The 12,987-nt window shown below is 43.7% G+C and overlaps 1 protein-coding gene across 8 annotated transcripts in view; it reads left to right on the top strand.

Moving 5' to 3' along the window:
• The window catches only part of MTM1 (myotubularin 1), a 90,281-nt gene that overhangs the window by 24,962 nt on the left and 52,332 nt on the right, over window positions 1-12,987 (top strand). For 5 of the 8 annotated variants that reach the window (XM_042241600.2, XM_015104996.4, XM_015104995.4 and 2 more), the window contains exons 3-4: window positions 204-276; window positions 2,034-2,128. In XM_042241600.2, coding sequence (XP_042097534.1) covers window positions 204-276; window positions 2,034-2,128 — 168 coding nt within the window. The remainder of the gene's footprint in view (window positions 1-203; window positions 277-2,033; window positions 2,129-12,987) is intronic. The other 3 variants (XM_060407485.1, XM_042241598.2, XM_042241599.2) reach the window with 1 other exon arrangement.

Genomic DNA, 12,987 nt, shown 5'->3' with positions numbered 1-12,987 from the left:
TTTTACAGACTAAAAGTTAACACAGCTAATGAATGTTGAATGCTAAGTTGTATATTTTAGTTGTTTTGATTTTCTGTGCCAGTTTTCTATAATGGTCACTATGTCTCTAATTTTTTTTATTTACAAACAATATTTCTGGTTGTTGCTTAACATCCTGTGCATATGTCATGTCCTTACTTCTGATGACACCGTTTTGTTTCCAGACTTCTAGGGATGGAGTTAATCGGGATGTGGGAGAACCTCTTCCTCGACTGCCAGGAGAGATTCGCATTACTGGTAAGGCCTGTGAGGTTAGGATTTTCATAGATTCATGAGAGTTCTAGGAGGGCCAGGTGGCTTCAATCCCTCTGACTCTTTTGAAGTCACATTTAGACAAATAGGCTAGCTTTGTTTAAAAGTGTTAATATAGTGAGAACTCTCTGCGTTTGTTTCTTGGTCAAAGAGTTCTCTTGAGCTTCATGCTCTCCATGACAATGATATTTTTTTTCCTCTGTACCAAGTCAGAATTATTTTGGAAAAAAAAAATGTGGATTATATCTTTCAAGTCTCTCACTGGAGCTATAAGCTCTTATGGTTTAAGGTTATAAGAACAAACTGGTATTAAGATTTTCCAGCCTATCATGTATCCTTAAAAACGATCAACTTCGAGGCTTAAAGTCCAAGTACTCTCTTCTTTGAAATATAAGGAGACATATTGGTTAAAAATATCTTTTATTTGCCAGGTAGCTAAAATTAGAAATGTTGATGTAACATTCTGATTTTTGTTTTACTTTATTCATTGTAAGTTCTTATTAAGAGGAAGGTATCTACTTTGGAAAGACTAGGTCATTCTGGCTTAATCCAGAAGCACCTGACAGCTTCTAAGCAAAGTGCTGAGATTGTGAGCATTAACATTTTTTTAATTAGAGTTGACATCCCCATTTCAGATCCCCATTTGGTGATGATACAGTTACCACTGCTTCAGAGAACCTTTTGGTTTATTTACTAAAATCTGGGTTGTTTAGCTTAAATGACTGAGACCATGGTGCTAATCAGATTAAGGTCATAGATATAATACCTGTATGAATGAATTAGCCATGCACAACGAAGAACTACTCCATTTCCACAGGCTTGCACACATGATCCTAGTCTTGAAAAGGAAATGGGTGGCATGTTTCCATCCTCATTTGTGGATAAGAACAAAGAGAATATCTTACTTTTGATCATCTTCACATATGAAGTTTTAGTTCTGTATCAGTGTTAAAACCTTCACAGAGGTAGTAACTGATTGAATTAGCATGAAGTAGACTTACTGGATATTTTTCATTTAGCACCTGAGGAGAAAGGGGTTTCAAAAATTATTGTAAATAAGCAAATGCCGTTAACACATTCAAGGACATCCTTGAAAAATAAGACAAAGATACATTTTATTATAATAATTCTCCTGATTTAGTTTCTCCTTATGTTTGATTCTACCAAAGATATACTAATTTCTTGGCCATCTGTTTCATATCACTTAAATGTGTGACATGAATCTAGCTCCACTCTTCTCTGGACGATTAAAAGAGAAAGAATAGAGTATAGCAACATTTCTGCTGCTGACTTATTAAAAACATCACAATGTTTTGTGTGATTAGAGGTTGGCAAACCTCAGACCCAATCTAGGGGAGAGTCTGTGAGACTGTCCTGTGTGAATTGCCATCCTCTGGTTGAAGCCTGCAGTTCAATAGTTACCTTGACAACCACCAGAAGGTAGCAGCACCAGTACCCTTATTCACTTCTGCTCTCTAGCTGTTAGGGTCTTGTCCTTAGGTAGTGGCAGCATGGTGGGTAAGCTCAGGTGATATGTGCCCCGCCTCCCCCTGTTCTCCCTCAGCTCCACTCTACCTAGCATGGTAATGTAGAAACATTGCCAGTGCTTGCTTTAGACATTTTCAGTGATTTTTTAAATTGTAGTTATTCTTAGCCAAATAGTTTATATTAAAGTAGTGCCATTTGTTGTGTATCTTGGTATATATTTCCATTATTTTAGGGTACTTTTTTTATCTTAATAGACAAAGAAGTTATTTACATATGTCCTTTCAATGGCCCCATTAAGGGAAGAGTTTACATCACAAATTATCGTCTTTATTTAAGAAGTTTGGAAACGGTAAGTAAAATCTAAGACCATAAAGATGACCCTAAATGTTAAAGATAATGCTAAACTGTTTCTCTTCTACCTTGCAAGATTGGCTGTGGATCAGATTAACATGGGGGATATATTTGCTTCTCAACTCTTAATTTTTGGCTTATGCAAAGCTCATGTTAACACTAACACCTGTAAATGTAGGAATAGAGTGAATTAAAATCAGTTTTGTCCTTCATAATATGGGGAGGGGGATTTGGTAACTGTACCTGTTTGCTCGTTTGGAGAGATTCCTTAGGCAGAGAACAGTGGTTCTTTACCAGAAGCACCGTTGAGAACCACTTGTGGCACTTAGCAGCCATTACAGATGCTGTGAGATACTGCATCCAAATGTCCAGGTCTGTGGTCCAAGCACAGTGCTCATTTTTTTTTAAAAACATCACAGACAAGGATGCTGATGTGAGTCCCTTGTGTAGGCCCACTGGTCTAGAATTTTCCAAGTGTTCAATTACAGAACACCAGGTAGTGGTTTAAAATTAGGATGTCTGTGGTGTGGCTGAGTACCACTCTACCTTTTATTGCATGGCATTTCAAGGAATGTTCCACTGATGGAACAATGAGTTGGACATGAGATGCTCCAGAAGGGAAAGAGTGAATGAACAGCCGCTATGGCTGTCCCAGAAGGGCCTATGGTGGATGTGGTGGGTTCCCATTACCCAGGTCAGCCTGAAGGGCCAGTTGTATTTTGATGAGGTGGACCAAGCCAAGGATGAATAGGTCTGGGGCACATGAAAGAGGAGTTGAACATCAGCTTATAAACAGGAGATGTTGAGACTGTTGGGGGGTGGGGAATCTAGCTTTTGTTTTACTGTTTTTACCCCACAACTTCTTTTGAACAGTTCTAATCTGGATTAGTCTGCATCTTTTGATTTTTAAAAATATTATTTTCATTTTTGTGTCCAAATTCTGAAAAATGCTGTTTATTACTCTTATTGCCTTCGCTATGGGAGCCCACTTCTGTCGTGTTTCTAGGTCCACATGGTCCTGAGATTTGGTCTTTTATTTTTGTGAATCTATTCAGACCTCTAAGTAAGAGTGGAGCTGAGCACATGTTCTAGTTTTCCAGAATGTGAAAGATTCTGAAACGTAACAGAGCAGTGAGCTGAATGTGGGTAGCCATTCCCAATCCCCAAGTCTCCCGCATTACAGGCGCATTCTTTACTCTCTGAGCCACCAGGGATGCCCTCAACCCTTGGCAGCAGTTGTATCATAGAATTAATCATTTGAACAGGTGATTAAGTACCAGGAAAGAAAGAAACCCATTGGGAGTGCTACTGACACATTGTCTTGATTGAATCAAAGCATATGCCTGACCCTGACAAAGAAACATGGTGGCAGTACACTTCGGTGGAGCTATAGACTCTGTAACTGGCATCAAGCCTTTGACTCAGAAGGTGGTTAAAGGGAAGGGGAAGGGGTTTGAAGTAGTTTTAATCTAAGATATTGGAGTGAAACTACTAATGTAAAATTTAGTGTAGGTAACATTTAGTTCATAAAAACCAGTAGTATCGGTGAAGGGCGGAAGAGGTCTGTCTTTACAGGGGCTCAAGCTTATCTGAGCCAGTAATCAGGTGGGATGGATTAAAAAGTTAATAGACATATAGGCTGAACTAATTATAATACAGTACAATGCAGTACAATACTGTATTATACTACACAATATAATATGGCCAGCCAAAGTGAGACTCATTCTGTACAGCTCCCAAGTGTCAAATTGGGACACACTGAGAGATTTTATGCTAATGTATGCAATAATCATCAAAAATGAAATTAGAGCAGGTTGTTGACCAGCCACACAGGCCTGGTTCCATTTCGTGCTGTCACTGTTGATGAACTGGGGAAATTATTTAAACTGCAGTGCTGTGACAGGATTGTGTCTGTTCTGTGATCTCAACTGTGGAAAACAAACAAAAACTGTATGTCAAAAAGAGAGCAGAAAGAAATACACCAAGAGTGTTAATACTTGGGATATTTGGACATGCTTGTTTCCCTCCTCCCACTTGGAGGGAGCAGGCATTACTTTTGTAATTGGATGAGCTCTTAGCTGGCATTATTTATTTTGTCATTATATGCCACTCCAGAGGCCAGGGATTAGCACGCAGTGGGTGAAGAAAAGACCCACTTGATACCAACTGCTTATCTTTTTCTTCTTCCATCAAGTTTTACATAAACATTTTGACCAATTGGCCACAGCATTTAGTCCAAGTATAAAAGCAAGCAGCTAGTGGCAGAAAACATAGTATAAAGCAAGCCATTTGGGGGATTATGCAGAGGCCTCAAAACATAGTCATCATAGTGTCTCTCGAAGTCCTAAATACAAACATTAATTGTGGATTCTGCTGCAAAATGTGAATGTTTCGTGTATATTTGACAAAGAGCCGTCATGTCCCTGGCCTTTGGAAGCGGACACCTGTGTGGTTCAGGTATGTAAACACTGCAGTGGGAGCACGGCCAGACTCGGGAGTCAGGTGTCTTGTTTCATCAGCTGATGTCCTGGGCTGGTGGACACAGCGGTCTTTGGGCTGCCACTCGGCCTTCTTCCCCTGGGCCGCCTCTGGGGTCTCCCTACTCTACTCTGACTGGCTTACTGGAAATTCTTGTTGGATCTCTGTTGCCCACAGAATAAAATCCACTCTCCTTCATGGGAAAGAAAAATCCTTCTTAGTTCTCTTCCCTCAACTCACAGCGCTTCTCCCTGTGCCATCGTCTCTTCCCTGCCTGTGAGGCCCTTCTGCGCTGTTCCTTCTGTGCCTGGATGCCCTCTTGTCCCTCAGAACCCACTGAAAAATCATGTCCTCCCTAGAGCCTTTACCAGCTTCCATCATGGCCCTCACTCCCTCTCTGAGTGCCTGTTCCCACATTAAGACTTACTACTGGGTACCTCCCCTGCCCACTCTGAACGTCTAACATCCCTCCCCCTCTTCCTTTCCCCCTTTCATGTTTATTCGTTTCTTCACTGTCTCCTACTTTATATATTTTACTGCTTAGCCTCATTCCAGTCCATCTGAGGCCAGGGGTGCCTTGTGTCTTTTCACTGCTGTGCTCTTGAGACCTAGGACAGAGCATGGCGTGTGGCAGTGAAGGATTTCAGCTGTATCTATGTGCCAATGTCTCTGTGGCCATCAGTAATGGGGGGTCCTCCTGGTCCTCCATGTAGACAGGAGGTGCTCAACAGCATTGTGCTCTAAGTGATGGGGAGGCAGCAGGCAGCGTGGACAGCACTTAGTCATGGCATCCTGAACACCACCATTGCTTTTGAGTTGAGAAATCCTGTTCCCTCCTTTTGACCTTGGTGCTCGAGGTTGGGCTTGGCTTCGATCTCGTGACTCCAGTAGGGCTGGTTAGGCCTGTAATACTCTTGTTGTCTGCGGACTCCTGGAGCAGCACCACTTCCAGTTTCCCTCCCAGGAATACTTCAGCTCAGGTGCTCAGGTTCATGAACAAAACAGATTAACCCTATGTTCATTCAGGCGGCTGTATCCTCATTCCAGAGACACTCAGCACCAGGGTGAATCTGCCATGGTGCTGGGTGCATAACACAGAGATGAGCAGGTGTGGTGTCAGGTGGCAGAGCCTGCAAAGGGTGCATCATGCTGTTAGATTACAGGACAGAAGCAGGGTAACTGTGTGCTGAGTCATGGAATGCCTTCTAGAGGAGGTGATGTGGGAACCAAGTCTTGGTGAATGGAGACCATTACCTGAACAGGAGGGAGAGAGAGAGGAGCCTCCACAGGGTGCATGTACAGTGCTATGGAGGAGCCTGGTGTCTGGTGACAGTGGCTGAGGGCTGTGCTAGAGCGGGAGCATGGATGGGGAGGGGAGAGATGAAGCTGAAAGCATTGCCAGCCTTGAGCGGCTCGTAAATCACCAGTGTCTGTGTCACGTGGGGAACAACACAGCCCATGTGTGTTTCAGGAAGGGAAGTCAGGTCTCAGCGTGTGTGACAGATTAGGGGAGGGAAGACTGGAGGCGGAGAGACCATCCAGGAAGTTATCTTTGTTTTCTAAGCGAGCTTGTCCTACGCGAGTCTGGGTTGCAGTAGAAAGGAAGGAACCACTGTGAGCAAGGCAGGAGGAGCTGGGTAGCATTTGGAGCTGGGAGCCAAAGAGAAGAGTAGAATTAAGGATGATCCCTGTGGTCTTGGGCTTGAGTGGTCGGAGCTGCTCCCATCCATGGAAATAGACATCAGAGGAGAAGGAGGGGCTTGAAGCCTCGGCTGTGGGAGACATGTGTGCGTATGCAGAATGACAGCTGTGCGAGTGCAAGCTGTAAATAAGTGGCTCAGGAGCCTTGAGAACAGGAGTCTGAAGCCGCGGAAGTCCAAGCACACGGGTGTCACAGCAGTAGCGGGTGCACATACAGGATTTCCTGGGGGGCCATGAGACCAGCGGATATGCAGCTGTGGAGGGAGCCTGAGGGCAGGGACCGCATCTGTGGGGGGGTGGGGTGGGCAAGAGCAGAAGCCACAGTCAGAACAGAGGACCGGCTCAGACAGGGAGTGGGCGCTTGGGAGGAGAGAGAAATATCTAGAAGGAAGGGAGTGGGCCACAGAGTGAAACGTTGCAAGGTTCAGTGAGATAAAAAAGGAACAGGGGCTCTGGGGAGGTTTGGGGAAGGTCACCGGCAGCCCCAGGGAGAACACAGGCCTTGGACATGGGAGCATCGTTGGCCTCTCACTTGGTCCTCCTTCCACCAGCCCCTGGCCTTGGCACCCTTCTCTCTATTCATTCTCCGAGAGGCTTCCTCCACTCCCTGGCTGCACTCAGTTCTCCCCAGATAACATTGTCAGCGAAGCTCCTCACAGCCTGCTGAGCCTTGGCCCACACACTCAGCCCATCTGACGGCAGCTGCCCGGCCCCTTCCCTCACGCCCTGGTCCTGGTTTTCTAGCACTGACCTTTCTTCTGCCCCCAGCTTCTCATTTCTCACCACCTGATAGAGACCCCAGGCGCCTGGCTGGGCCAAAACTCTCCTGGATTAAATTCAAGGAGACATTTTCGTTAGGGTTTCCTCTAAAAGATAGGATCACAGTGATTTTATTGTTTAGGCAGAGTATTCGCTACAGATTCATGAATACCGTCCAAGACCCTCTTTAAGGACAGAACACATGTTAACTTTTACTGGGTAAAAGTACTCCTGGGAGAGACTACCAAGACGGAGTCTGTTGACCTTGCTTTTTGATGGTTTACCAGTATGCACACAGGACTTGGGGGGATCAAGGTGGATGGGCAGCGCTCATGTCCATCAGACTCAGCTTCTCAAATATCTGGTTCTGAAATGTGCATTGGCCAGGTGTGAGGTATTGTGCCACCAAGGAGCTGGGTATCTGGCAGGAGTGGCAGCAAGTAGGTTCCACAGTCTCTATAATTGGAGCTGTAAATGTTGGGCGCCACCCGGAAGGGAGGCAAAGTTTACCTCCCATTGTGCACATTTCAAACATAGCCACTTCATTACAAGCATGGACAAAAGGATTCCTGTAGTATTTTTCTTAAAAAAAAAAAAAAGTTGGAAACTTTTCAAGATTGTCCTTTTTTCATTCCTTCTGTCTAATGGATTTGACACCTTTTTTCATTTTAAAAGAGATGAAATAATGCTAAGAAAACTGTAATAAAAAAAAAATCCTAGTGTGTTTGTAAGTAGGAACGTCAATGGGAACGTAGGATCTGAACTATAGTTTTTCTTTTAAATTTTAGTCTTAAATCATCTCTTTATTTTGCTGCTGCAAAAAGAATGAGGTTTTCAGGTTAAAACAGTCCCTGCTGATACCCCAAATCCTCCTGCCCCTTGTTGCCATCCATTCCCAATTTGTTAGTCCTCAAGCTGGAGAGGCTGTGTCCTACTGCATCATCCTGTTGCAAGTCACTCAGTGGATTTAAGGAATGAACTCCACTATGAGTTTGCACTTACACACCCTGGAAGGGGCTTGTGGCTGCTTTGGCAGTTCTCTCCATCTCAGATCAGTGTATCACATCCCACACCACCTCAGTGATGGACCCCTCCAAGCTCCTTTGCTGACCTCATCTCGTGCTCTGTTACAAAGTTAAAAGTTGTCTTCCCTAGCTCCCATAAATCTCCCTTATCATCTATCATCAGCTTTCACCTGTCCTTTGCACCTCCTCCCCATCTCCAAGGAAGGAACAGGAGGTCTTGTTTTACAAAGCGAGCCTTCCTCTTTCTAGTCTTTCTGGTGCCGTGGTGCCCCACAGTTCGGTGTCTTACGCACGTGGTTTTCATTGGCTCCCCGACCCGCAGACCTGCTCAAGTCTCTGTTTTAAAACAACTTGCCTCCCTGCTACCCCAATACCACGATCCTCTTTCTGCCCCTTCCTTGCTAGGATTTTTAAAGAATGAGTCCCTACATGCTGCTGCTGCTGCTTCAAGATTAGGAACTCCTTCACTTCTTGGTCTGGCCCGTGCTTCGTGTTGAAGCTCCTCTTTTCTTGCTCAGATCTGCAGACCCTGGTGGACTCTTTGCTCTTCACCTTCTCTGCAGTGAAAAGTCGGTAGTGTGTTGGTTAATTCCACCTTCTTTGTCCTTTTCTGCATGCGTCCTTGACTCTTCTCTTGCTTCTGCCTTTTGCGTTTATTGCAGTTCATTTCTCCTTCCTACCCCCTAACTGTATTTCTGTCCTTATCGTCGTCTTTCTCACTTGTCAGTTGCTTTCCAACTCGATAGTGCCAGACCCAATCTTTCATTCTTTATTCACTACTTGAGAGCCTGCTGTGTGACAGACTCAAGAAGGAAAGTCAACCTGGAGATTGGATTAAGGCTAATGGAGAAGGGAATGTGAAGGGTCACCGGTAGGTTTCCAGCTTTTGTCACAGGGTGGATGGAGTGCCAGCCATTGACAGAGGAAGGTGTAGTTTAGAGAGAGAAACATCGTGTGCTTTAGTTCTGGCCATTTGGAGTTTGAGGGGCCCTTGGGATTTTCCACTTCTGCATTTCCGGCTGCCTCCTGGATATCTGTACTTGATTATCAGTCAACCTCCCTGTGTTTAGATGCTTAAACCCAGTGTGCCTAAAATTGACAGTGTTAATCTTTCTCTCAGCCCCACCCCTGTGCCCTTCACATCTCTTGGTGGGACCACCATTGTCCCAGACATGTGGGCCTGCTCTGTGATTTGTCCCTCTGACTCGTCTCTTCCTCCTGCTTTCCAGCTCGGTTGCTCTTTGCTCTCAGATCCTCATGGTGATCATGTCACTTGCACAGCATTAGCATGTGGCAGCACTGGCAGCATTAGCTTCCAAGATTGCAGAGCACGGGCATCCCCTCCCTTGGCTTGTGCGGGGCACTCAGGGCTGCTGGGTGCATCTGCATGCAGCAACATTCTGCCATTGCAGGCTGCTTCCCAAGACATTTCCTGGATCCCAGTCACCCTGATCCAAGCTCCGGGATACTCCACAGGGGATTCCCCTGCTACCCGATCTTAAACCCAGCCCACTTGTTTTTGTATTTTGTAAACAAAGTTCCCATGCTTTCCCACATGCGTAGCCACTGTCACCATGACCTGTTTTTGGAAGGCCAACCTTCACCTGCTTTTATTCCACCCGTTAAGGATTGTCTATAACTTTGCCATCACAGCAGGACCTTGCTGTGACCCAATCAGGAAGAAGTCATCCTGCCATCTTGGACCTCTCATCCCACTTCATCTGGATTTTTAAAATGCCTCTTGGCACTTCGTTGCCGTTTAGTTGCTCAGTCATGTCCAACTCTTTGTGACCGCACAGACTGAAGCACGCCAGCCTCCCCTGTCCTTTACTATTTCTTGGAGTTTGTTCAAACTCATGTCCATTGAGTCAGTGATGCCATCCAACCATCTCATCCTCTGTCATCCCCTTCTCCTGCCTTCATTCTGTCCCAGTATCAGGGTTTTTTCCAATGAGTCAGTTCTTTGCATCAGGTGGCCAAAGTATTGGAGTTTCAGCTTTAGCATCCATCCTTCTAATGAATATTCAGGACTGATTTCCTTGAGGATTGACTGGTTTGATCTCCTTGTGGTCCAAGGGACTCTCAAGAGTCTTCTCTAACACCACAGCTCAAAAGCATCAGTTCTTCAGTGCTCAGCTTTCTTAATAGTTCAACACTCACATCCATACATGACTACTAGAAAAACCATAGCCTTGACTAGATGGACATTTGTTGGCAAAGTAATGTCTCTGCTTTTTAATACTGTCTAGGTTTGTTGGCACTTACAACCTGGCATTTTGGCTGTTTGGGTGCATGTGTCTCATTTCCCAGACTGGGCCCTGAGCTTTGTGAGGATGACATGTACATCTTATTTCTCTCCGTGGGCCCAAGCATCCAGTACAGTTTCTGACAGTCAGTATGCACTTGAGAGAGAAGGCAGAGAATTGCATCTTTTAGACTGTTATGTGTACTTCTCAATTAGTTTAGATACTTACAGGTACAGAGGCATAGAATTTAGCGTTAGAATGGACCTTTGAGAATCATTAAATATTTAATGATATTCAGATAGTGGTGACTCAGGTTTCTAGAGACTTAAGCTGATTTTCCTATTCCTAGATCTTCCAGTTGGGCCTGCTGGGTTATTTGATCTTGAACCTGTCATTCGGGGAGACCATGGTAGGTAGCCTCATTAGACTGTGGGTGTCTTTGGTCAGGAGCTGGCTGGTTCTTCTCGGTGTCCAATTTTCTGCTTTGTGTTGGATCAAGGTAATCAGAAGTGTAGAATTTTCTTGATACAGTGGCAAAGAACAGTACGGTCTCACTCACTTCTAATCCTTCTGTTTTTAAAATTTGCATTCTTGCTTCCATCTTGATATTAGAATATCAGACTTTTATTTAGTGTCTCTGTGTTTTTTTTACGTACAAGTTTGATATTTAGGAGTGCAGTGGAATAGACTGTATAAATTACATAACTCATAAATTTCAATATAATCTAAGTGTAGTAACGGTGCTTGATAGTTTAATAACTACATGATATTGAGAAGAAAAAACAGTATCATATGCAGTTACATATGTACATTGTAACTGAGAAGTGTCTTTTTTCTGTAAGCATTTAGAATTCAGTTATGGAGTGAGGGGTCTCACCCCATGGTGCCAGCTAAGAAAATGCCTCCTTTCCAAGAGGAAAGCCATGTAACAAAGCCCTGTAGCTCCTTGCTGGAGCATGGATTCACTGTTTTTGCAAAGCGCAGTTATGTCTTTCATATACTAGGATATTCTTTATAATAATAATAATAACTTCCTTTGTTATCTAGCTACCATGTGCCAAGCACCATGCCAGATACTTTTAAGTCCATTATCTCTAATCACACCTATTTTGCAGGTAAATGTAGCTGAGAGATACAGTAACTTGCCAGAGTCATCCAGCTAATAAACGTTAAAACTCAAATTTGACACTTCTTTTTGTCCAACTTTCAAGTTTGTGCTCTTTTCTCTACACCATGCTAGCCATACCATCACACTTCTTAAAAAAAATTATTAATTTTAATTGGAGGCTAATTACTTTACAATATTGTATTGGTTTTGCCATACATCAACATGAATCCACCACGGGTGTACAAGTGTTCCCCATCCTGAACCCCCCTCCCACCTCCCTCCCCATACCATCCCTCTGGGTCATCCCAGTGCACCAGCCCCGAGTATCCTGTATCATGTGTTGAACCTGGACTGGTGATTCGTTTCACATATGATAATATACATTTTTCAATGCCATTCTCCCAAATCATCCCACCCTCGCCCTCTCCCACAGAGTCCAAAAAACTGTTCTATACATCTTGCATACAGGGTTATTGTTACCATCTTTCTAAATTCTATATATATGCGTTAGTATACTATATTGGTGTTTTTCTATCTGGCTTACTTCACTGTGTATAACAGGTTCCAGGTTCATCCACCTCATTAGAACTGATTCAAATGTATTCTTCTTAACGGCTGAGTAATACTCCATTGTGTATATGTACCGCAGCTTTCTTATCCATTCATCTGCTGATGGACATCTAGGTTGCTTCCATGTCCTGGCTATTACAAACAGTGCTGCAATAGCCATACTGTCACACTTTTTAAACTTTATTTTGAAATATGACCTCTCAAGAACTTGGAAGAAGAGTCCCTGAGAGGTCCTAGGTGCCCATCACTCAGCTTCTCCACTAACTGTACTGCTTTATCCAACCCAGAACATCCAGGGGCACAATAACATTAACTAAGACTCTGACTGTGCTTGAATTTCAACGGGTTTTGCACACACTCATTTTTGCCATGTTTTTGCATAGAGTTTGATGACATTTGATGCCATGTGTCAGTTCATGTTCCCACCACCAACAGTCAAAATATGCAGCTCCTCTGTGGATGCAGAACTCCGTTTATAGCCACGCCCTACTTCCCCTCAGCCCTGGTGGCCACTTCTCTGTTCTCTAGCTCTACAACTTTGTTGTGTCAAGAAATGTATGAATGGAACCATAGAGCACATGAGCTTTTGAGAGTGGTTTTATCCAGTCAGCTTGATGTCCTCAAGATTCTTCTAGGTGGTTGCATGTATCTGTAATTCATCATCTTTGTAGCTGAGCAGTAGTCCATGGCATGAACACACAACACTGACTTTTTAAATTTCTAGAATACCCACGAGTGGTATTTCTATTTTGTGAAGAAATGATTACTTTCTTGTATTTTGTTTTACAGAGATTTAAGGTAAAAAGCAAAAATTCCCTTTATTTGTATTCTACCACAAAGGACATCTTTTAAAGAACAAAGACCCAATAGGCAGCTTTAAAAATTTTTGTTATCAAAGTCATCTAACACAGCATTAAAGAAAATATTAGATTACTGAAAATTTCTGTAGCCCTTTCTACCTTTGTCCATA

Source organism: Ovis aries, chromosome X (assembly GCF_016772045.2).
Source record: "Ovis aries strain OAR_USU_Benz2616 breed Rambouillet chromosome X, ARS-UI_Ramb_v3.0, whole genome shotgun sequence".
Taxonomy (NCBI): domain Eukaryota; kingdom Metazoa; phylum Chordata; class Mammalia; order Artiodactyla; family Bovidae; genus Ovis; species Ovis aries.
This window is presented reverse-complemented; position numbering and strand designations above follow the sequence as displayed.